The sequence below is a fragment of the Tursiops truncatus genome, chromosome 19 (assembly GCF_011762595.2).
Source record: "Tursiops truncatus isolate mTurTru1 chromosome 19, mTurTru1.mat.Y, whole genome shotgun sequence".
NCBI lineage: Eukaryota > Metazoa > Chordata > Mammalia > Artiodactyla > Delphinidae > Tursiops > Tursiops truncatus.
Window position 1 is genome coordinate 35,850,420 of NC_047052.1, and position 25,021 is coordinate 35,875,440.

Consider the following 25,021-nt stretch of genomic DNA (forward strand, 5'->3'; position numbering starts at 1 on the left):
TGATTAACTATTTCCTTTACCATATTCGGGAGGTTTTTACTATAATCTCTTTAAATATTTTCTCAGTCCCTTTATTTTTCTTTTCTTCTTCTGGAACCCCTATAATTTGAATGTTGGTGCATTGAATGTTATCCCAGAGGTCTCTGAGACTGTCCTCAGTGTTTTTCATTCTTTTTTCTTTATTCTGCTCTGCAGTAGTTATTTCCACTATTTTATCTTCCAGGTCACTTATCCGTTCTTCTGCCTCAGTTATTCTGCTATTCATCCCTTCTAGAGTAGTTTTAGTTTCATTTATTGTGTTGTTCATCATTGCTTGTTTCCTCTTTAGTTCTTCTAGGTCCTTGTTAGATGTTTCTTGCATTTTCTCTATTCTTTTTCCAAGATTTTGGATCATCTTTACTATCATTATTCTGAATTCTTTTTCAGGTAACTGCCTATTTCCTCTTCATTTCTCTGGTCTGGTGGGTTTTTACCTTCATTTGCTGTGTGTTTTTCTGTTTTTCCATTTTGCTTCTCTTACTGTGTTTGGTGTCTCCTTTTTGCAGGCTGCAGGTTCATAGTTCCCGTTTGTTTTGGATGTGCGTCCCCAGTGGCTAAGGTTGTTTCAGTGGGTTGTGTAGGTTTCCTGGTGGAGGGTACTAGTGCCTGTGTTCTGGTGGATGAGGCTGGATATTGTCTTTCTGGTGGGCAGGTGCACATCTGGTGGTGTGTTTTGGGGTGTCTGTGGCCTTATTATGATTTTAGGCAGCCTCTGTGCTAATGGGTGGGGTTGTGTTCCTGTCTTGCTATTTGTTTGGCATAGGGTGCCCAGCACTGTAGCTTGTTGGTCATTGAGTGAAGCTGGGTCTTGGTGTTGAGATGGAGATCTCTGGGAGATTTTCACTGTTTGATATTATGTGGCACTCGGAGGTCTCTTGTGGACCAGTGTCCTGAAGTTGGCTCTCCCACCTCAGTGGCACAGCCCTGACACCTGGCTGGGGCACCAACAGCCTGTCCTAGAAACAGCTCCGAATTTAAGGAGAAAAAATAGAAAGAAAGAAAGAGGATAAAAGAAAGTAAGATAAAATAAAATAAAGTTATTAAAATAAAAAGAAAGTTGTTAAGAAAATTTTTTTATGTTAAAAAAAAAAAAAAACCAGACAGACAGAATCCTAGGACAAATGGTGAAAGCAAAGCTATAGAGACAAAATCTCACACAGAAGCATAAACATACACACTCACAAAAAGAGGAAAAGGGGATAAAATATTATATATTGCTCTCAACGTCCACCTCCTCAATTTGGTATGATTCATTGTCTATTCAGGTATTCCACAGATGCAGGGTACATCAAGTTGATTGTGGTGATTTAATCCACTGCTCCTGAGGCTGCTGGGAGAGATGTCCCCTTCTCTTCTTTGTTCTCACAGCTCACAGGGGCTCAGCTTTGGATTTGGCCCCGTCTCTGCGTGTAGGTTGCCTGAGGGCGTCTGTTCTTTGCTCAGACAGGACGGGGTTAAAGGAGCAGCTGATTCGGGGGCTCTGGCTCACTCAGGCCGGGGGGGAGGGAGGGGTACGGATGCGGGGCGAGCCTGCAGCAGCAGAGGCCGGCATGCTGTTGCACCAGCCTGAGGCGCGCCGTGCATTCTCCCGGGGAAGTTGTCCCTGGATCATGGGACCCTGGCAGTGGCGGGCTGCACAGGCTCCCGGGAGAGGCGGTGTGGATAGTGACCTGTGCTTGCACACAGGCTTCTTAGTGGCTGCAGCAGCAGCCTTAGCGTCTCATGCCTGTGCCTGGGGTCCGCGCTGATAGACGTGGCTCCCGCCCGTCTCCGGAACTCATTTAAGCAGTGCTCTTAATCCCCTCTCCTCGTGCACCAGGAAACAAAGAGGGAAGAAACAGTCTCTTGTCTCTTCGGCAGCTCCAGACTTTTCCCGGACTCCCTCCCAGCTAGCCGTGGCGCACTAACCCCTTCAGGCTGTGTTCACGCCGCCAACCCCAGTTCTCTCCCTGCATTCGACAGAAGTCTGAGCCTCAGCTCCCAGCCCCCGCCCATCCCGGAGGGTGAACAGAGAAGCCTCTCAGCCTGGTGAGTGCTGGTCAGCACTGATCCTCTGTGCGGGAATCTCTCCGCTTTGCCCTCTGCACCCCTGTTGCTGCACTTTCCTCCGTAGCTCTGAAGCTTCCCCGTCCGCCACTAAGTCTCCGCCTGCGCTGGGGCTTCTAGTGTGTGGAAACCTTTCCTCCTTCACAGCTCCCTCCCACTGGTGCAGATCCCGTCCCTATTCTTTTGTCCCTTTTTTTTTCTTTTTTCTTTTGCCCTACCCAGGTACGTGGGGAGTTTCTTGCCTTTTGGGAGGTCTGAGGTCTTCTGCCAGAATTCAGTGGGTGTTCTATAGGAGCAGTTCCACGTGTAGATGTATTTCTGATGTATTTGTGGGGAGGAAGGTGATCTCCGTGTCTTACTCTTCCGCCATCTTCTCAAATCCCCTCATGACTAGTTTTCTTAATCAAATGGCTACCATGAGGGTAGATACCAAAATGAGGTAAAGAGATAAGCAACTATGTCTGCTTTTGTAAAATCCTACTCTTAAATACATACCAGCAATATTGTAAAAGACAAACATTTTTTAGCAAAGATAAAGAATAAAATTTATTGGGCAGCTACTAAATATCAAGTGTTTTGCATATAACATCTTGTTTAATCCTCAGAATAATATCTTCAGGTAGGTTTTATTACTCCTACTTTTACAGAGAAGGAAACCAAGTCTCAAAGATGTAAAGTTACTTGCTCAAGATCACACAAGTATTAAACAACAGAGCGAGGATGAGATTCAGGTATAGCTGAACACAAAATGTGTACGCTTTCCTTAGGCTCTTAAAGGGGGCCACAACACATAACAGTCCAGAAGCCTCAGGCCTATGGTCTCTTTAAGCCAAATGAACTTTATTAATTGGTTGACTACTAAATTAGGCTGAAACAAGGCTGCTACATAAGTGCCTAAAAAGAAGAGAGTGTCAGACATACAAAATAAAAAGTTGAGTTTTGCTCAGAATATACAATAAAACTTTACCAGCTATTGATATGCCTATCAAATCAAATAAATCAAATCAAATTAATCAAAAAACCTAAAAAGAAAGAAATAAAGAAAAAAACTCAAGTCACATGCTGATAAACTCACTGAGATACTGATAAACTTATAGAGCCAAGATAGAGATAAGCCAATGATTCATTTTAAGGAATAATTTTTAAAATTATCTTATCATCTAAGAATAAAAGTAAAAATGCCATGATATTTTTTACCTCATCACAAAATGCCATAGCAATTACTACAAATAATTGAACTTGTAATGCCAATGTCATTGCTCTAGCTCATCAACTCTGCTAATCTAAAATATAACTGCAGTAGTCAAATGAGAAATGGAAGCCATCTAAGTTACTGGATGCTACACTCCTTCCCTAATAATTAGTTAATTCATTTTGGTTGTGGAATTTGCCTATAAATTCATTGGCCGATAGGTTTTACCCCAAGGCTCTTTAAAGAAAAGCCTGGACATCCAGATCTCTTTTTGGATTTAAGCAGTTAAAACAAAAGAAAGTATATTCAACCACAGCACATACTGACACATTAGCATTCAGAGCACAGCTCAGGCATGCACGCACGGAAACGCAGGACACACTAAATTCAATAAAGAGTAGAAATAAAGAAAAACATAGCAGAAACAAATCCAAGAGGAATAAAGAGGGTTAAAATGCATAAAACAATCTGGGTATATTAGAAATTAATTTTCCAAAATCAAGATACTGGCTTTCACTTTTGGTAATGTTAAATAGTTTCTAGCCAAAGGTACCAAAGAAAAGCTCAGCTATAAACCCAGGACATTCTTTAAAGATTGTTAAATGAAATCACACCATTATACACTCTCCCACAATGATAACGTCCAAGGAACTACAATAGCAGAAAACAAATCATTTCCAACATAAATGAAGCATTTCTACATTAGTAAATAAACTATAAATGCAAACCACTCTATTTAACAGATAATAGTTTTATTTCTTTATAGTTATCACTAAGTTTTGGTTAGATGAACCCCAAGTGTCTATACTGAAAGTAATTTATGAGGAATCCATCTTTTAAATGGCTTATAACGATTAAGTTTGGTATTTTCTTATTTAGTTTCTTGGTGCATTCTATTTTGATTTAATAATATGGTACTGGAAAAACTTCTTGTATATGGTTTTAAACACTCTATGTAATGTTAAGCACAGTTCTTAGGTTTTGAAATTTTCGGGACTATTGATGCATAAAAAAGCATACCTTTAGCATTCTATTTCCCAGTAACTGCTGAAGGACTTTGTCAGTGCTGAAAGCCCATCAAGCCCTTATTAAGAAAGCCAAGATGAAAACGAGAGCCTGATGCTTAAAAGAAAGCACAGTTCAAAGATACATGTCCTCTTGTTCTCTTAGTTCAAAGATTAAATCAAAAATCAATTGGCAATGTTACATATAATATACTATTTTGTCATTTGGCAGATGACAACTAAAGACATGGATCATTATTGTTTCTTAAAGTATAAGCTTTGTTTTCTCCTGTTTGTGACTCTTCCGTAAGCTATTTCCTATTTCTTTTCTTCAAGATTTTTCCCCTCCATCTTGCCAAAACAGGGCTTGAAATACAAATGGAAATAAACGGAAGGGGAACCACCTCTGAAAGGCTATGGTGAAACCAAAAAGAAAGAATTTTTCACTGTCACTGTTTTGATTGAGTCATCTCACAGTAATGAGTCCTGAGGCTTGAATATTCTGCTTAAGGCACACTAAAGACAAAGCAGCCTCTTGCCAAGAGGCTTTTCCCAGTGTTCACACACAAAACAGGTTTTAAATGGCCCAAGGTGGGTCACAACCCACAGAAAAAAGCTGTAAAGACTTCAGTCTTCATTTCAGCTCTATGGCCACTGAACAAAGCCCTTCTCTTCCAGATACATTCAAAGGCCTGTGTTCCTAATGGGAATCCATATATGGTCTTTCCTGGATGCATGGACTTCTTCCAAATTGTTTTCAAGACCCAGGGCACTCATCTGGAGAGCAATTCCACAGCTTTCATCCAGCTTGCAAAGGGTCTCACCAACCTGACAGTCACTGCACCAACACCTCCTCCAGCCCTTACACCAGGAAGCCATGGGATGAAAGGCAAAGCACATGGCCTTGAAACATAATAGTCTCAGAACCTGGGGCAACTTGCTTCATCTCTGTGGGCTTCCCTTTCCTGTCTATGAAAATACATATAAAAATATCTACTTCACAAGGAGTTGATGAAGAGAAAATAATTGGGACGCTGACCAAATTTTTCTACTTTATAAGAGTTACTCTGTTATGCAAAAAGACAAAAATTATTGAAGAAGCGTTTTAACTACCCAGGTGATAATTAAGGCTCCCAGATACTGAGGAATTGCCCCTGGTCAAACAGAGCTAGTGTCAAGACAGGGGCTCCACTCTGCATTTCTCATGCTTCTCACACCACAGACTACATTCACCATACAGTGCAAACTTAGGCCCAACAATAACAGAAATGGTGCTCAGGCTTGGGCCCACCAAAGAGGAAATAAAACCAAAATAATATCATATGGTGACATCAACCTTCAGAAACAAAGTTATTTAAAATTACCAAGTGACCCTTTTGGGGTCTACACACTTACCAGACCTTAAGAAAGCTGGTGGAGAAGAGACGACTGCATCAGGTGAGCTGGCCATTTCAAATTGTTGACTCTAATCATAAGCATCGCAGGCTAAACTATAGCAATTTTCAAAACTGTTTAGTGAAGGTTAGAAGCAATCAGCATTAGATTAATTGAAAGCAGTGTGAGCAGTTATTAACATGATGCGGTGTGCAACAAAGGCAATAATTGAGGTTCATTATAATTTTATTTTCTCTTTTATGACTTGAAAATTTGATTTTCTTTGCTTTGATAAGTTACATTTGCTTATATGGATGAGGCAGGAAATATATAATGGCCACTTATTAAACATCACATAAGAGTAGCATCCAGTAGCTCTATTGAGCAGTGAAGTGATTATGCTACTATGTAACAATGCTCAGAACCTTGCAGTGGCATCTATATCATAGTCAGGTTAGTCCAAGTTTCAAACAAAACTCACTTTATATACTCCTCTAAAAGTAACAAACAGAATCAGGGTGATTGCTTTTAATGACACAGGAAGTCAATGATTCACTAAAGAAAGTTTATAGTCTACACGTCACAGCTATCAGAAGAATCTGAAACCTCAACTAATTTGGAGGGATGACTTCAAATGGTATCTCTTTTATTGTTATGATGTAAACATATAGGAACATCCCATATTTATACAATACACTCAACTACCTTGTACATGAAACTGGATTTAAGTGACTGCATTCAACAATAGTTACATAAAATTTGATTTTTTTTTCTCAGTAAAGAAAGAGAAGGTAGGTTTTCAAAGCTTACTGTTATGACATGCAGTTCAGAGGAAATTAAGACTGGAGAAGAAAATAAACCCTATTCGTTTATTAGAGGAAAAGAGAAATGCTGTAAAAGTATATGTTGAGGGTAGAGCTCAGTTTCCTGTAAGAAAACTCCAGTTATTCTCTTTGACAGGAAATTATCAACTCAATAACCCTTTTTATAGCCCAGATAGACTCACTGTTAGTGGTCAACTCAATACTTCAGTATGACACAAAAAGTTTGAGGAAAAGTGTGAAACAGAAATAGACGTGACTATTCTAAGTAACTGTACTAACACTAAAATGTACTAAGGACTAGTTTTTGAAAAATTCTCTCATATGGTAGTTTTGCTATAACCCTAAGTAAATAAGTGCACAACTATTTTTAAGGTTTTGAAAACAGAATGGAATAAGCAACAAAGATTGGGTGGATTTCTCCTGTATGATTTATGAAATTACTTTCTTCAAAAAAAAAAAAAAAAAAAAGACTGCTAAGAACTCTGTTGTCTGCACAACAACTAAGAACTTCATGAATGGGAAAAGCCAAAATATAATGGGGTAGTATTAGCTGAGGGGAAAAAAACAAAACCCTTAATACCAATGCAAATGCATAATTAGTTTTCCTAGGACTATGTCTTTCAATGTTATCAGATTATCGACTTTGACATTATCATCTCCCAACACTAATTTATATAGTAACAACAAGCCTTCAAAAGGGAAGATTCTTAGATGAAGACTTGTCATTCCACCATCTTTCCTGTTTACAGGAACACTTTTTAGCTCGAGATTACATCCAGCCAGCCAGGAATAAGAGAAGTTTCAATCCTGGCTGTCAGATGAGTTATCAGCCACAAGTGCTAACTTCAAAATGTGACTCTGCAATTTGAACAAGTCAGCTCAGGACACTGTAACTACTATAACTGCCTGCGCAGCGTCTTCTGACCTAGGTGGCCTCGGGTTTGGGAGCCACAACTGGGAACTAGGCGTCCTGGGGCCACTTGCCCAGGGAAGGGGCCCACTTCCTTCTGAGTCCTAGCTATGCTCACCGTGACCCCCTTCGTGGCCTGAGGCCCGGTCTCCCTCAATTTCTGCCACATAGATAACTGGCTAGATCTCGGAACTTGTAATGTGAAAAGGAGATACGAAATAAGGCAACAAGCAGCCGCCAGTTTTCTAGGACCAGACCCTAGTCATATGTAAAAATGAGGGGAGGAATACAGACAGGGAGGGGACTCCCGGGAATGTGGCCACCGCCTGATTTCTAAGAAGACTCCAGGAGAAGTCGGCACCACCACTACTTTTCGAGAGGGAACACACACGAAATATAGTTGGGGAAGCAAAACGGAGCAAAGGTGGGACCACCACCTAATGGGGAAAGACATCAAGAGGAAGTCAGGGACCACCGTCTGCTTTCTAAGGGGAAACACGCGGGCACAGGTTCATTCCAGGACCCCCATCTGCCTCCTGCCCAAGGCTCTTGAGGGGAAGTACCCTCTACGGTGCGGGGGAAAGGGGTGGCGCCCCAGCCAGCCAAACCTGAGCGCTTGTTCCGGGCTCTTCGCTCCAAGAGCTTCCAACTCACTTCGGCCACGAGCCCCGCCATGGCGCTCCGGCCGCCGTCTTGGCCACCGCCCCCGGGGCCGCCTGTCAGCTCCTCCCGGCCGGCCCCGCCCCCCCGCGCGACACTGTCGGGAGGCGCACCGGCCGGAAGTGAGCGCGAGGGCGAGCTTCAACCTAGCTTCGCGGTCTCCCGAGCGTCAGTGGGGCAGCCCTACGGGAGAGTGAGACGGGGCCTGGCCGCGGTCGTACGGGCGTCTGGGCTACGCTCTTTCTCTCTCGGCCGGCGGCACGGTGCTTTCCGGCTGCCGTCAAGCGCAGCAGTGGGCCGGCGGGCGGGGGCCGAGGGGCTGCCATGGCGGCGGCAGGCCGGCTGCTGGGCTCCTGGGTGTTGCTGGCGCCGCTGCTTGGGGGCCTCGCGCTGCTGGGAGTCGGGCCTGTCCCGGCGCGGGCACTGCACAACGTCACGGCCGAGCTCTTTGGGGCCGAGGCCTGGGGCACCCTGGCGGCCTTCGGAGACCTCAACTCTGACAAGCAGACGGACCTCTTCGTGCTGCGGGAAAGTCAGTGCTTGCCCGGCCCTCCCTCTGTTCGCGTGCCCCTCCCAGTGTTCCCCACACCCCTTGCCCGGATTCCCGGTCCTCCTGCATTTCCCGGCCCTTCTCTCCCAGCCCTCTCCCCCTTTATTTCCAGCATCCTTGCAGCTTGCCTTTTTTTCCCATCTTTTCCAAACCCAGGTCCTGGCCTGACCCCTCCACCGTTTGATCCACCCCCGCAAGCACTGGAAACACCCCGGTTTTTTTTGGGTTTTTTTCCTGAGACGACCGCGGCCGTCACTCACGCACCCCGCCCTTCTCATGGAATCACCTTGCAAAGTCCTTCCTGATTCCCAGTAGTCTTTGTAGCTTGCCTTTACGTTCCCTCCCAAGGTCCCTTCATTCCTGTCTGCTGTATTTCCTCCAGTCTCCCTTCCCCTTTGATGAACTGGAAAACGTGCGACTTGACAATTTCCTCTCATAGAGGACTTCTCCCTCCCTCTTCAGTTACCTTGTTCACCCTCCCCTCCCTTTGTCAGGGTCCCAGCTTTCTTGGAAACTACTGTTCCTTCCCAAGGGCCTAAACACTCCCCAATTCTTACAAGTATTTCACAGGCACTACTAATAAACCCAGTGTCTCCTTGGAAAAGGGTTCTCAAACTGCAGGTTTTTCTCCCTTCTGGGCTGCCCTAGTCTTTTGTGTGCAAAAGACTTCCTTGCTTTGGCCACCACCCTAGTCTTCCAAATCTCTGTTTTCTTTTCCAGCTTGAGGTTCTTGGGAGTTCTTGGCTTTAACCATCACTAAACAAACTTTTTTTTGTAAATCTTGATGCTGACAATGGGCATTAGAGGGTCTTAGTATTCTCTAGTACCCACAAAGCAGGCACTGTTTAAGGTCAAGGCTGTGAAAGAAGGAAGTGAAGCACTCATAGAGTTTGACTGACAAGATCTTGGCCCAGATCTCTTGGAGTCCTTGTCAGGACTCCAGAGCCTCTTGTGGACCTTGAGAAGGGTGTATACTGCCTAACCTATAGCCACTCAACCCAAACTGGAGACAGAGATTCTCCCCTTTAAAGATGCCCTGTGTTTGACTAAACAATTTCAAAAATCTGATCCAATGAGTGCTCATTGAACTCCAGAAATGCATCAACCTGGGGGATGGTTCTGTAGGAGACACAAGAGGGTAGTCTTGGATGATGCAGCTTTTTCTGCTTAACTATGACATCATGTCCTAGTTACTAGTCAGATACCCACAGTAGGAGTTTCTGTGTCCTTGGTGTGATGCATCTGTGCAATGGACTAAACAGCCTTATAAGAGGCTGAGTTGTTAGGTTTGAGGAAGACAAGACTTAACACGTAGTATAGTTATAAAGCATATTCTTTATATGCTTCCTTTAAGTCAATCAGTCTGACTCCTGGCAGAAGCCATTGGCTTCAATTTGCCTTGACCAACTACATTTTTCCTTGTTCATCCTTCTAGTTTCCCTGCTGCTTTGAATATTGAATTTGTGATATACTGTTAGGAATCTCCATTCCATTAGTCTAATAGGACCAACCTTGAGAGGGCAGACGAACTGGAGTAAAATAAGTTTTCTTATTGAAAACAGTGCCCAGAAAGCTTCTTGTAACCACTAATCGTATGTTTCACTGGGAATCATTTTTCTAATGTATACTCGCTTCTTTTAGGAAATGATTTAATCGTCTTTTTGGCAGACCAGAACGCACCCTATTTTAAACCCAAAGTAAAGGTATCCTTGAAGTAAGTACAAATGTATTTGTTTCTGTAAAACAGTCATTAGTGTAATAATAGATATGCAGTAACTAGTTGGATTGTCTTTGAAATCAATTTTACTCTGAAGTGGTGTTGTGGTACAAAATCACTAGTTATGAGGTATGAAGCAAGTAATTTGTTAGGAAAATTAGTGAGCATACCAAAGTTTAAAAATGATTTGCTTTAAAAAATAAATAAATAATTTTGAGTGGAACCGGGTCTGTTCCTACATAAACACCTTTCAGTCCCTTGCAATCTGATATGTTTTCTTGAATGTCTTGGGGATTGTCCCTCATCCTGAGTGGATTGTCCCTCATCCTGAGTGTGCCTGTGAGAGCAGCTCAGTCACAGGCTCATCAGATCAACTTTGTCCTTGGTGGTCTGAGGGAGGAGTTTGCACTGGGGTCAATGAACTCTGTTCTAATTTTTCATTTATTGACTGATAGGTGGTGACTGCTAGGTGACTCAGGTTGATTTTGAGGAAATTCAAATCAAACTGAATTTTTTAAATGTTCAAATAATAGTTATGTTTTTTTTATATGACTGGCATTGCATGAAGCACAGTGACCATCATCGATAGTGAGCCAACACAGTTTTGAAACTATAAGAAGCAAGGATTGATCACTGTCTGGAGGAAGAGATGAGTCAGTGCAGGCTAAAGTGGCAGCTTCTAGAAAGTTATGGGACTTATGCTTGACCTTAAGATAAGTAAAATTTAGGTGAGGGCTTTCAAGTTTCAGGACACAGCATTAACAAGAGATGGTAGTAAACACAGCAGGTTGTGAAGAGGAGGTGGAAAGATTTGCCTGACAGAAGTGGAGGGTATACTTTGGAAAGTTATGGACTAGGAAGATGAGATCAGGGCAGACTAGGAACCTTCATAAGTATCAGAAAGAATTGACCTCAATCCCGAGAAAAGTGGGGAATCATTACAGGTTCTTGTTTAAAGGAGAGGTGGTGAAAACGGTATTTTAAATTGATTTGATTTACTCGTTAACCATGTGCAGGATGAATTGGTATGTAGAAAGATCAGAGATTACTTGGAAACTGTGCAAAAAGTTTAAGAAGTCCCCATATTGGGTAATGAGTGCTCAGATGCTACAATATTTAACTTAAACTCAGACATATGTAAAAAAAAATTGGCCTTGAGTTAGAACATTGAGGCGTTGAGGGGAAAGTTACAGATGGATAAACAGATTATCCCTTTTGAGAAATGTTCCTTGATACTGGATGTCAGCATGCTTGGAGTGGGGAGGGAACAGAAATTGATAAATACTACATCCAAGAAATGAACTGCCTAGAAGTGGTTTTTCATGGAAGATTAAAAGTTAAGGAATTTGTGGGCTATTAAAGACTTGGATTCCACTGAGTTTTTTAAAAATCCCAGTTAATTTTTCTTTTGATTAATGTAATGTTGTTTTATATACTTATAAAAGTTAGAAACTCTTGTATTTATTTAGTATAGTTTTGAAAAATTAACTGTCCTTCACTGTTTTCTTCCCCCTCTCCCCTGTTCCTCTCTCAAATGCAACCACTTTTAAAACTTTGAGCTGTTTCTTCTGATGTTTATTTCCATATTCTAAAATAAGTTTTTATACTTTAATTTCTTGAGTTACCATCTTCATCTCTTGGATTTTTTGTTAGCATAGACAAAGATTTAGCATCTTTAAATTGGCTCCATCTCCATATAGTTATATCATATTTTAGCTTGGTCAGTAATCATTGTATAAATTCTGGCCATGTAGATTATGTGTACTTCAGAGCCAAGCAGTATACAGTATTTCATTTCTCTATGGTTTTTCCCTGCAAGAGTAAATGATTGTTTTTTAAAAAATAAATTGCACTGTTTTCTGTGTACCTATCCTTAATTTCTTTGCAGATGTTCCATCATACCTGCCATATACCTGTTGTGCTTTTTCTTTCTCCCATTGAGTCCTCTGCACTCCTCCCCAATCTGAATTCATTCTCTAGGACTTCTGCAGAGTTACTGTTTGGAGACTTTCCCTTTGTCATTCTTTGTTTGATCCCTGTCTCTTGGATCCTGTGCCATTTTGTTCTTTGCTTCTTCATTTACTTCACTGGAGTGTATCCTTCAAGAAATTCCTGAGAAAGGGTGTCCCTCCATTTCCAAAACCTTTTTCTACTCACTCTTTGATTGGCCTGTAGTCTTCTAGCTTCATCGGCTGCAGGTTTTAAATCCATTGCTATTCTTTTTCGTAATCCTTCAAATATGACTTATTTTTAATTTTTGAAGCTATTAGGGTCTCTTCTTTATCCCTGTTCTCTGAAATTTCATAATATGTCTTGGTGTAGACTATTTTTCATTCATTATTCTAGCCTCCCTTCAAGCTAGAGGCTTCTATACTTGGGACCTTTTTGAAATGTTCTTATGTTATTTCTCTGATTATTTTTTTTGTTTTCTCTTTCAGGAATTCCTACTAGTTGGTTATTGGACTGCCTAACTCCATCCTTTATTTTTATTTATTTATTTCATTTGTGTTTTTGTCATTTTGTGTTTTTTTCCCCCGTGGGAAGTTTTCTTAATTTTATCTTCGGCCTTCTATTGAATAGTTTTATGTTAGCTGTCATGTTTTCTTTTTATCTCCAAGAAGTTTTCTTTGTTCTCTTATTATTCTTTTCTCTTAGCATGCTGTTCTTTTTTTTTTTTTAATGGATGTATTTTCTTATGTCTTCAAGTGTGGTTTTGAAGTTTTCTTTTGTTTCCTCTGTTATCTCTGTTTTTTTCAGATTCCTTATTAGTATTTGTTTTGGCTCTCTTTAATACTCATAGTTTTCTTTAAAAGGCAGGTAACTCTTTGTTATACTATATCAAGAATAAGGTACTAAAGAGCTAATTGGAAACTCTGCATAATGGGATTTACCTCCTGTCTCCTGCCCTGTGGATATGTTCCTGGCTGACTGGCATCCTAGGAATTTGGCAGAGTTGAGGGCAAGGGCCAAACTGTTCCTTTGTATACTTTCCATTAACTCCCTGTTTTTAGCGTAAGGCCAATATCTTACCCTCTCCTGTAACTTACATGTCTAATGCCTGAAAACTACTTGGTTGTTGGCATGCTGAGCAAGAAGGAGAAGGGACCATCACAGAAAAGGTGTTTTCAGCCTTACACCTTACTTTTGTCTTCTGCTATTTCAGATGACTCCAAATTCTGAGCCTTTCAGAGGTTTTTCAGGGCAAAAAGCTTCTTGAGCCTTTTCTCCAAGCACTTCAGCTTATACAGTTGACCATTGAACGACGTGGGTCTGAACTGCATAGGTCCACTTACATACAGATTTTTTTTCACTAAATACATACTGCAGTACTACACTATCCCCAGTTGGTTGAATCTGTGAATGTAGAACCAAGGATGTGGAGGACCAAGTATAAAGTTATACCAGCTATGGATTTTCAACTGCAAGTGGTCAGTGCCTCTAACCCCACGTGTTCTTCAAGGGTCAACTGTAGTTTCCTTGCCCTGCTAAGGCAGATCCTTTCATGATCTCTTTGTCTTTGAGGGTTATGCTTTTTTTAAAAAAAAAATTCCGTATCATTTAGTAGGTTCTAAATGAAGAAGATTCTTCTTCATTCTTCTAGGTTCTTTAGAACCTAGAAGTAGGTTCTAAAGAAGAAGAGATAAATTCGTGTGTCAGTCTGTTATTTTGTAAAGTTCTAATTCCTATTTTTACAACCATAAAGAAGGGCAATTTTAGGAATAAAACCTGATCAGGTTAAGTTCCCATCTAGTCCTTTGTAATATATTACTGACTATTTCAAGGTACCTTTTGACCCCAAATCATTAATTTATTTGAACAAGTATTACTGCCAGGTATGTGCAGCATATGTATGACTGCACATGCGTACATACACAGGTACACATACAGAGGTATACACTTAGATGCAGCTTGCTACATAGTAGCACGTGCAGTTGCTATATCATCATTTTTAAAGACCAGCTATTTTTCATGGAAAGGTTAAAGCATTGTTGGAATTCTTTGAGGAAACTGACATTACAAAAAATATTTTATCATAGTGAGGATCAATTATAGAGGCCAACCCAACTGAATTTGAATTCCAGCTATTCCATTTAACTAGCTGTTTAACAATGAAAGCTACTTCAACCTCAGTTTCCTGGTCTGTTCAGTGAGAATTACGATACCTATTTCAGGTGATGGAGATTATCAGCTAATAGCTATTAAGTACTTGATGTAATATCTGAGACATAGTAAGTAGCTGAATTAAAATAAAGCTATTATGTTGGTTGTTTTTCTTAATCTTACCCTTGTCAGTATTTTCCTCATTTTCACTTTAAGTAAAACCTATTATATATATTTTTACATTCTTGATGCCATTTAGAAAATAATTATCCATAGGCTGTTTGGAAACTTACTGTCTTGCTGTTTGTTCTTAAGTAGAATTAAATGTAAATTGAATTTAAGGCCTATTTTTTGATTGGGTCACTCAGACAGCATTAGGACAAGACTCCAGAATGTTTTGTTAAGTTTTCAAGGTTAATGTAAACCATTTTAGAATATTTTATTATTAAAAATGTAGAATTAGGTATGTATGTTTTGATAGTGTATTGCCAGGTTTGGTCAAAAAGAACTTATTTTTCATTGCACATCTTGAAATAAAATGACAAGTTTTCACTGTAAATTTCAAATCTGCATTAAAATCTAAAATTAAGTAATCTATAGATAATATCTTTTATAAAATGACAGTGATACCCTCAGTGCTTTAGCAATTGATAATGAGCCTCCATTTATGTTGTTTTTGTTTTTTTTTTTGGTCGCACTGTGCTACTACAGTTCCCCGACCAGGGACCTGACCCCCACCCCCTCATTGGAAGCCCAGAGTCTTAACCACTAGACCGCCAGGGAAGTCCTTTGAGCCTCCATTCGTATAAACACCATCCATATGTCCTGGTATCTTTGACAAAAGAACTAGGTGAAAGGATTAAGCCAATGCTTGAACATAAAACTGTGCTTCCTCTTAATAAATATTTCAACTTTTTCTTGTTTCTTAAAACCCTCTGCATCCATCCTGAATTCTTTCATAGACCAAAGAGGGCTACATACATGAAGGATGATTAGCTATTAAAGAACAGAATGTAATTAATCAGTTCTGTGAATTTTTAAATTTTGCATTGAAAATATTTTTGTATGGTATAAATATAGAAGTGTACTTTTCTATTATAGCTCTACCAGAATGTTTGTTTATTAAAATGTTTGTTTCTTTTAGGAATCACAGTACATTGATAACAAGTGTAGTCCCGGGGGATTATGATGGAGATTCACAAATGGATGTTCTTCTGACATATCTTCCCAAAAATCACGCCAACGGTGAATTAGGAGCTATTATCTTCTGGGGACAGAATCAAACCTTAGGTGAATTTGTTTTAAGAGTTTTTAATATTTATCACTGGATATTAAAGGAGAAATATGCCTGGTATTCTTAGGTCAGTGTAACAAAAATAATGTTCAGAAATCAGTTCAAAAATGCAGTTCTTGAGTGTCAGTAATTGTCTCTAAAAACTTCTTTAAAAGACTGTTTTCTGGTTCTTCTTTTTCAGCCTAGAACTGGTCTGCAGTCAGTTCCAGGGAACAAAATCTACTCTGTTAGCTTAAGGAAGAGAGAATTTATTAAAGGTTTTTTATGCTTTACAGAGTTATTGTGATGGCTAAAGAACACACACGAGGTTGAACTTTCAGGAACAATCCTCAAAGCCTTCAAAGAAGCTACTGCCTTTTTACCATCAGAAAGTGGCAAGTTGCACAGCAGGTGCCAGAATGACACTTGCTCACCAGCAAAATGGATGCCATGCACCCTCCCTCTTAGTACTTACAATTCAGTGATCAGACATTAAGACAGAAATGGCAGAAACACAGCCTTCACCTCATTCCTGCCTTGGAAAACTCACCATATCTAATTAGCAAGGCTTACATTTTATTTAGAATCTTAAATGCAAGGATATCTGAGAAATGCTATTTTTGGTTTCTAGTCTCCCCAGTACAGGAAAGCACAAAAAGTTTAGAGTAAAGGTTGAGAGTCAGTCTACCTTATCTACCCACAAATCTTCAAGTCTTATCTGAAAAGCCAATTAATTATACCTAAATGGACAACTTTGTTCATGGAGCCAGACTGAAGAAAGGAGGAGAGGAGGGCATGGACGTTTTAGAGTCTAGTAGTTTTGCATGTATTGGGTTCTTTATTTCAAAACCTTAATTGTCAACTGCTCTACTGCTAAACTGTATACAAAGAAGACTCATCTAAGAGATTTTCAGAATGAAGACTCAAAAGGAAGTTATTGTAATGCTGGTCTTCACTGTAGAATAAACTCTCCCAATATATCTTTACAAACTTGATGTCCATTTAAGTTAGATTTATAGTGTCTCATTAATGCTAATAGTTGGAATTAATTAGAGCTGAATTTTGAAAAGAATGAAAGAGTATTTTTCCCTAAGTGCAAATATCAGAAATAATGTGTTATAAAATGCCTTTTCATTTATATATTTTCTTTTTTTTTTTAACAGATCCTTGCAATATGACCATACTCAATAGGACTTTTCAGGATGAACCATTAATTATGGAGTAAGTATGTGCTTGCTTCCCTTTGAATGATTTTAAACTTACAAACATAAAATCTTTCACATAGGAAACTACTTTGCTAAGTTGTATTGACTCTAAATTCATTCTCCATTTAAAGCTGATAGGGGCCTGTCCTCTCAATTATATATGTATTTGCCATGATGGAAGAAAGAGAAAGGTGAAATTCATTATTTTGCAAAGAGGGAGAGATTTGTCTTTTTGGTTTTGTTTTAAAAGCTTTGAATGTGTCCATGATGGATCTTTGTTGATCCTAGCCGTGTCGTTACTCAACTAAGAAAACTGTTTTTGGATAAAACTGTTAGTGCTTGATTGACAGATACGAAGGGTAGAGGATTTCCTCTAGAGACCTAGAAAGATTTTTGTATTAAGGAGAAACTTTGTCCTTTTCACAACTCTTCCTTAGTATTATCATTTATCTCCTCAAAGTAGACTCATGTACCAGGATAAAGTTAATCCAGATTTCTGTTAGGATTCTGGTAATGATGTAGATATCATTTCGGGGAGTAAACAATGTATAGCCACATTCTTGTTTCCAGTGCTGCCTTTTGTACAGTTATTAAAATCATAGTCATACATCATAGGTCAGTAACCATTAGAAGTCTGAACTTTAATTCACGGATTAATCTTTTTAAAGGTGCGCAGCTTGATTTTTTTTATAATTGGGTGTTTTTCATTGTTGTTACAATATTCAGTGGCTAGTATAAATTTTTATACCAACTAGGGATTACTTTTGTGGGTTATTTCTCCTAAGCCTATCTGACTAAATAAGGAGGGTCATGATTCTGAAATAACAGTCTCCTTATCACTCAGAGACAGGCTAGGCTATGTAGAGGTTACAGACAACACCAAAATCTCACAACAAAAGTTTATTTCTTGCTCACACTGCAGGTCCAGTGTGGGTCAGTGATAGGCTCTTTTGCCAGCTCTCAGAGTGTCTTACGGGCCTCATCGTCTGTGGAGCTGTACCGTCATGTTCTTCTCATTGCCAAGATGACTGGAGGGTCCAATAACGAAAATTAAACACTTTGGCCTCAGAGTGAAACACGTCACATCTGACATTCCATTGATTGCAACAGATACTGACTGTTGTATGTCTACCACACCTCCCCAAAGTTTGTTTTTCTTTTTAAACTAAATTAGAAGTGAGAATTTAATAAAATGGCTGCTTAATGTTTTTAATGTTTTCTTTTTAGCTTCAATGCCGATTTAATTCCTGATATATTTGGTATCACAAATGAATCCAACCAGCCACAAATACTATTAGGAGGGTGAGTAAATATTATTATATCCATGTAATTAATTGTACATGTTGTTGTTGGAGGGACTGTGTATCTATGTGAACGGATTGCTTTAACCATTGGGGGAAAAAACCCCAGCTCATTGGAAATCCTTGTTTAAGATTTTTAAAAGGACATTTGGTCAACATATAAGCTTTCTCAAACACTGTGGATTTGATCTGCGACTGGTTTCTGTGTAGAGCCAGTTTAATCCTTTTATCCCTCTGGAAATTAGAGATACAAACTTTGCAAGTCCCCATTTAAATATTGGTTCATTGGATGTTTTTAGAAATGGAAAGATTTAATTTAAATAGTATGTATAGCTGCTGTCTTGATTGAATTCTCTACCTTAGTCATGTTAGCTCCCAGATGTTCATTGATAAGCCTTGTTCCTTCTGTTCAATGAGCAATTAATAATTGCCTGAAAATATAAACATTCCTTCTCTAAGCTCTGGAGACTTTTCCATATATACTCTATCCTTGATCCGTTTGTATGCTAGGATTCTCTTATTATCCAAGAATGCCATTCTTAGGGAAAACTGCCTGGAATCTTGCATTTCAAAGATCTCCATTATAATTCCTCTAGCTTTAAATAGAACTGCCTTCCTAACACAAGAATTCATGATAGCAAGATACTTTTCATGAGATACCTTCAACTTGGTTAATTTTTTCTGTATTTGATAAGGCAAACATTTTAAGAGTACAGAACACATTTATTTATTTTTTTGACTTTCCAGCAAGTGCAGAGAACCACCTTTATCAATCTGTCTTCCCAGGCACTATAAATCTAATGAATTTTCCCTCTGTGTTTTGGAGACGTAATGTATTTTTATGATTAGTTTCTGAAATGTGATGCACAGGCACAAAGACAAGTAAATTATCAAAATGTGAGCTATTCTGAGGTGAAACTGTTACATTTCCTATCACTTTTTCTTAAAAGTTTTCCATAAAGAATATGAGTATTTTTATGCTAGTCATAGTGACCTTTGAAAGACTTGCTGTGAATCTTTAATGAGAAACCTGTTTTTTCCTCAAACTTTGAAAAATACCTGGAAGAGAACCCTGCTTTAGAGACCAGCTGGATGGAGATCTTGCTTTGCCTTTGCGGCTTTGTCTGGGAGGAACTGAGTGTGGGTGGGCTAGGGGAAGGCACAGGTGACTCCTACCATAGCAAGCCCTGCTTGTTTGTCTTGGGTAGACATGTGATTGAGAATGTGATGGTGACTTCTGGCCTTGTTTATTTCATGGTAATCTCCATTTTAGTGAAAGAAATACTTGGAATATTTTTAATGTGATGTGGTTTGACCTTTGGAAATTTAGACTTATGAAACAGCTGTTGTAGATAATTGAAAAAGTAAAAACTACTAGATATTGTGTGATAATGTCATAGCTTATTTATTTGTTCTGAATTCTATGTTAGATTTTTTTTCCTCTGATGCTTCTTTAAAAACTTATTCTGGGGCTTCCCTGGTGGCACACTGGTTGAGAGTCCGCCTCCTGATGCAGGGGACACGGGTTCGTGCCCCGGTCCGGGAAGATCCCACATGCCGTGGAGCGGCTAGGCCCGTGAGCCATGGCCACTGAGCCTGCGCGTCCGGAGCCTGTGCTCCGCAGCGGGAGAGGCCACAACAGTGAGAGGCCTGCGTACCGCAAAAAAAAAAAAAAAAAAAAAAAAACTTATTCTGCCTAAAGATATATTCACTTTTATTTTTTATACATTATTCTCTGGCATACTATAGTATACTGGAGTAATTCTCTACTATTTTATATTTCTCATTTAAACTTCAGTTACAGATTAAACAATAGTAGCTAACCATATTATAGGTAACAAGTTTGTATCCAAGATTTATCCTGTTACCTTTGTCCTGACAACTTTTAAAATGAAGTTATAAAAATTGACAGAAAAGAATTTTTGTCAAGAACATTGTTAGGATGACTATTGCTTGCGTTATTATTCAGACAACAGAAAGCTGAATATGTCTCTATGGGGACAAGCATTAATATGTTACTAAAATAAGAAAAATGTATTTTGCCATATCAGTTTTATGTTACAGGTATATGATTAGATGTATAAGTGAAAAAGCCATTAGTATTGACATTTTGGACCATTTGCATGACTAATGATTGGCAGCCCAGTCTTATCTATTAAGGAATCTAACCAACTTTTGCAACTTAACTGTTATGCTCATTTATGCCAGACCCAAGGTTATCTTAAATTTAATTAAATTTGGCTAGCACCTTAATTTTATGGGAAATTTTGCAATGGTCTTTAAATAGAATGCTAAATGCTCCCATGGGATTATGCGGGAAAGCCCATGGCTGTAAGTGGCCCAATACAGGCATGGAAACAGGAGATTGCCCACAGGTAAAACTAACATCAGTTTGGCTGGAGTAAGGGTGCAGATGGTCAGCCTAAGCTGGAAACAGTGATAGGTAGAAGAATCCCTTTTAATTGGTACTGTGGGGGTTATCTGATAGGGACAGGAAGGGTGCTAAACCTCTGCTGAGGTGCCAGAGATAATTGAAGTGTGTTAAATGTACAAAGGTGAGGATTCAGTTTGCGCCTCCACCTCACTTTATAATGACTTGAAATAATGTAATAATGTGCCACATTACTTAGAAATAACACCTAGCTATTAAGTGTTAGAGCAGCTTTTGCAGTGATGAGGTTATCGTTAATGAGCATTTTCTGTAAAAGGGTATTTGAAACTGATGTTGCATAAGCATTCAGGATATTGTTTTTAGTATTGACGTGAAAACACTTGTACCTGTAATGTTAATCAAAGCCAAATGTAATGTTGGTCTGTTCATATTTTCTGTGACTCATATACTGAGTTCAAACACATTACTGGGTCAGGCCGAAGTTGTATACCTGGGAATATTAATCCAGGTATGTGACAAACAAGCACTTTTGCCATACTCCATTTACTTCACAAACATTTGCATGAATATTTTGAATGGAATATTGATGGCACTGAAAGCAGCCATTTTTAACTTATTTATGTGAGTGGATATTTTTCCTCCATTAGCAGAAAAAACTATCTTCTATTTAAATATAGGTATTTAATCTCAATTCAGAAGGAATAAATCCCTGTTTTTCTATGTAATCTTCTTACATTATAACCAATGACTGATTTATTAAATCACCCTTCATTTTTACTGCTGATTTGTTTGTTTGCTGGTGCATTACAGAAAATTTTGCAAATATTTATCTTAATGAAATAATGATATTTGTCATTTAAATCTATTTAGAAAAAATATGAAAATTAAGAGATTTATAACACAAAAGAAAACCAAATAATCATCAGGACAGCTTTTAACTTTATAGTCAGCATTAGTACTCATAGTCTTAACAGAAAAAGGTAGCTTTGAGATGATTCATATTTTCTTAGAATTCCCCTAGCAAGCCCCTCCCTTTCTCACCTTATACACCATTTGTATTTTGAGCATTGTTGTTTAAAGGAATCTATTAGGACTTAAGAAATAAGTTTTTTATTGGTATTTCCATAGAAACAGAGCATCAGTTTTATAACTTTTCTCTTTTCCTAAAGAAACTTTGCTATTGGAGATAAATTCATTGATTCTCTCGTTTCTCGCCTAAACCTTTTCTTTTCAAAATTAAGCCACAGAAATAGTGAAAGCTTTAGCAGATAACTTAGAATTGTATATGCTGTGATTATTTCAAGTGACTTATTATTCAAGGATCCATACTTTTATTTCCTGGAGTCCCACCAGAAGCTTTTGGGGAGTCAATTAAATGACACTTGATTCCCTGGTGATTTATTTTACTGCTTTGTTTTATGTTCTGGTTGGCAGTGTTGTATGTAAGTGAACTTTTGATTGTTTCTAAGTGAATTTAAGAGGTTATTCTCAAAATTTACTCACTTTACTTTTAGTTAAATTTTACAATTTTTTAGATATGTTTTCTTTGTAGTAATCATTTAGAAAGAGAGCTTCTTTTGAGTTTTTGTGCAAGTAAGTTCAACGGTAATTGTTCATCATTAATATTGATGATATTTAAAAGTGTTTTGAATTCAACATATTTCTATTAGCATATATCAAAATTTTGTTTCCTTCTTTGAGAGGAAACCATTTTGTTTTATTTTATTACGATTTGCATGTATTGAAAAAAGTCCATTTTAAAACAAGCATAGAGGGCTTCCCTGGTGGCGCACTGGTTGAGAGTCTGCCTGCTGATGCAGGGGACACGGGTTCGGGCCCTGGTCCGGGAAGATCCCACATGCCGCGGAGTGGCTAGGCCCGTGAGCCATGGCCGCTGAGCCTGCGCGTCCTGAGCCTGTGCTCCACAACGGGAGAGGCCACAACAGTGAGAGGCCCGCGTACCACAAAAAAAAAAAAAAAACCAAAAAGACAAGCATAGAATACCAATGAACTGTACACTTAAAAATGGTTAAGATGGTAACTTCTATGTTATATATATTTTACCACAATAAAAATTAGAAAAAGAAAAACAAACAAGCACAGTTAGAGAAGCTATGTGTATAGAGCAGACTTTGAGTAAGCTTGGTCTATATTATCATTTCAATTTAGGGTAAAATGAATCAAAATAATTTATAATTCCTGAAAATACAGGTTAAGTTCTCTTTCATTAGAGTCCTATTGTATGTTTTAAAAATGTATATTCTATTGAAAATGCCCTACAAATACTTGATTTTTAACAGTCTGGAGGCCTAGGCTCTGAGCTGCATGAGTTCCTGAGTTCCATAGTAGTCCTGAGTAGAGATGGGGGCCTATGCTTCTCCTCAGACTGCCTACTCTTCTGTCTTCCTGCCCTAGGAGCCAGTGCTGCTAGGGCCGTCTCTCAGGTGTAATATCACTGTTGCACACCCTGTGGAGGTAGGAACATTTGGACAAAGTAAGGATATGGCTGAAAGAGATCGCCACATTTTCTCTTATGAACATAAGGTGCTATTTCTAAGAGGTCCTTAAGATTTATCTGGTCTGACCCATACCTTTGAATTCTAATAGAGGCCCAAGAGTGAGTGAATAACCCATCAAGTATTTACCAATGTAACTCTGTTCTTCAGCCATGCTTCTTTTCCCACTCTTCTCTCATGTGTTGCACTCCTCACCATGCCCCTCCTGAAGAGGCATAACTGAGGATTGCACAGCTTATTGTCCTCTGTGAGGCTCAGGGTTGGATGGGGAAGGATGAGATGAAAGAGAATCTTAAACAAGCCTATTTGCTTTTTAAAATATCTACTTAGTAACTCTGGGGTTGGCAGTTTCCATCAGTTGTCTCATATTTTTCCCACAACAGGTAGCTGTGTAGTTCAAGAGGCGCTGTCAAGGAGCCAGCTAATTCAAAGGTTAAGTGACCACTGTAAGCTTGCAATGTAAATAAATGGTAGATCTGGGATTTGAATCTTGGTCTTCCAAATTGTAAAGCCTTTGTTCCTGCCTTCAACTCTGTATAGCCATTACCATTGTTATAGTCACAGAGGGCCTTTGGTGGTTCTCCAACATGGTTAACTTAGACTTCCTCATAGCATAGTGGTTGTTTTCCAAGAAGAAGCAATACAAGAGTATAGACAGAAGCTGGAGATCTGTTTAAGGCTTGGTCCTGGCAGTTAAACAGCATCACTTCTGTGGCATTCTATTCAAAGAATTAGCTAATATTCTAGGGAATTTGAGGATTATGTACTCTACCTCTAGATGTGAGCGTGGCTTAACTGAAATGTAAAAGAGCATGTGGGATGGGAAATAATGTGGTCATCTTTGGATACACAGCATGGTAGGCTGTGTTTATTTACTTTACCATAGGTAAAGACTTGCAAAGGAATATGCAAACACAGATCATTTAAGCAACTAGATCCTCAGGTTTCATAGGTACTCCTACCTAAAATTGATGAGCCTGAAAACGTACCTATTTTCACTATAACTTTCTCCTCCTTCATATAAGAATGCCATGTTCTTTACCCGTCCTAAATCTCACTAATTATACGTTTCCTGGGGAGTAAAAACCCGTACAGCACGAAACACAGGTATACTAAACTAATAGAATTTCCAGTTCTTCCTCTTCTCCTATTTCTTCTTCCTATTTCTCTTCAGATGAAGCTTGGTAGCAAAAAGCATTTTGATCCACATTGATATGTTCTAAATTCAGATGTGCTAGAGTGGGGTTGTGGGAGTAATGACAGTTTTTGTTTAATGACTTTGCCTCCTGCATTCCCTGACTACTGTCAAAGAATCTGTAATTATTGAGAGAGGGTCCTGGGAGAGCACAGCACAGAGCATCCGTAAGAAACACCAAATTCAGCAAAGCAGACCTTTTAGCTCTTCTTAGTACTCTATCCCTAAGACACGTAATTAAATGGAAGGAAGGTACTTTTCATGCCTATGTAGTTTTGGATCATGCCAGTGATTGTTTCAGATGTGACCAGAATGTTCTCAAGGACTACCAAACCTATGGATAAAACCTTTACATAATTTCTTTTATATTTGGTATGCATTTTTCTGTAATGTAGCTAATACCTACTTTATCAAATCATATCAAGAAAATTCCATTTAAAGTCAAATATTTTATCTTGTCTTATGAAATGTTTACTATTTTCTTTCTCCTATTAATAGAAAATAAATTTACATGCTGGCTCCTGAGCCAAATAATTTTTTGTAGTATATACCTTTCTCATTTATTAAAGTCATAGGGAAAACTTTGGTATGTCTAAAGAAATAAGAAAGAAATTGTGTGATTTCTCATTTTTGTAATCTGTTTTTATTTACTCCGAAAGCTAGATACCAGAGTCAGTATTCACATACATTTAATGGACTGTTATGTCTTTTATCATACTTAT

At 38.9% G+C, this 25,021-nt stretch overlaps 2 protein-coding genes across 7 annotated transcripts in view; one reads left to right on the top strand and one right to left on the bottom strand.

Annotated features, from left to right (window-relative positions):
• PHKB (phosphorylase kinase regulatory subunit beta) overlaps positions 1-8,148 on the bottom strand; it is a 193,756-nt gene extending 185,608 nt beyond the window's left edge. Inside the window, exons 1-2 of one of the 3 annotated variants that reach the window (XM_073795660.1) lie at positions 7,998-8,148; positions 5,677-5,789 (exon numbers count right to left, since the gene is read on the bottom strand). In XM_073795660.1, the coding sequence (XP_073651761.1) occupies positions 5,677-5,731 (55 nt within the window). In that variant the 5' untranslated portion in view covers positions 5,732-5,789; positions 7,998-8,148. The remainder of the gene's footprint in view (positions 1-5,676; positions 5,790-7,997) is intronic. The other 2 variants (XM_033845059.2, XM_033845058.2) reach the window with 2 other exon arrangements.
• Positions 8,149-8,201: 53 nt separating this feature from the next.
• Positions 8,202-25,021, top strand: part of ITFG1 (integrin alpha FG-GAP repeat containing 1) — a 236,288-nt gene continuing 219,468 nt past the window's right edge. For 2 of the 4 annotated variants that reach the window (XM_073795662.1, XM_033845062.2), the window contains exons 1-5: positions 8,203-8,581; positions 10,241-10,313; positions 15,562-15,707; positions 16,854-16,911; positions 18,123-18,197. In XM_073795662.1, the coding sequence (XP_073651763.1) occupies positions 8,374-8,581; positions 10,241-10,313; positions 15,562-15,707; positions 16,854-16,911; positions 18,123-18,197 (560 nt within the window). In that variant the 5' untranslated portion in view covers positions 8,203-8,373. Of the gene's footprint in view, positions 8,582-10,240; positions 10,314-15,561; positions 15,708-16,853; positions 16,912-18,122; positions 18,198-25,021 lie in introns of all 4 variants that reach the window. The other 2 variants (XM_033845061.2, XM_033845060.2) reach the window with 2 other exon arrangements.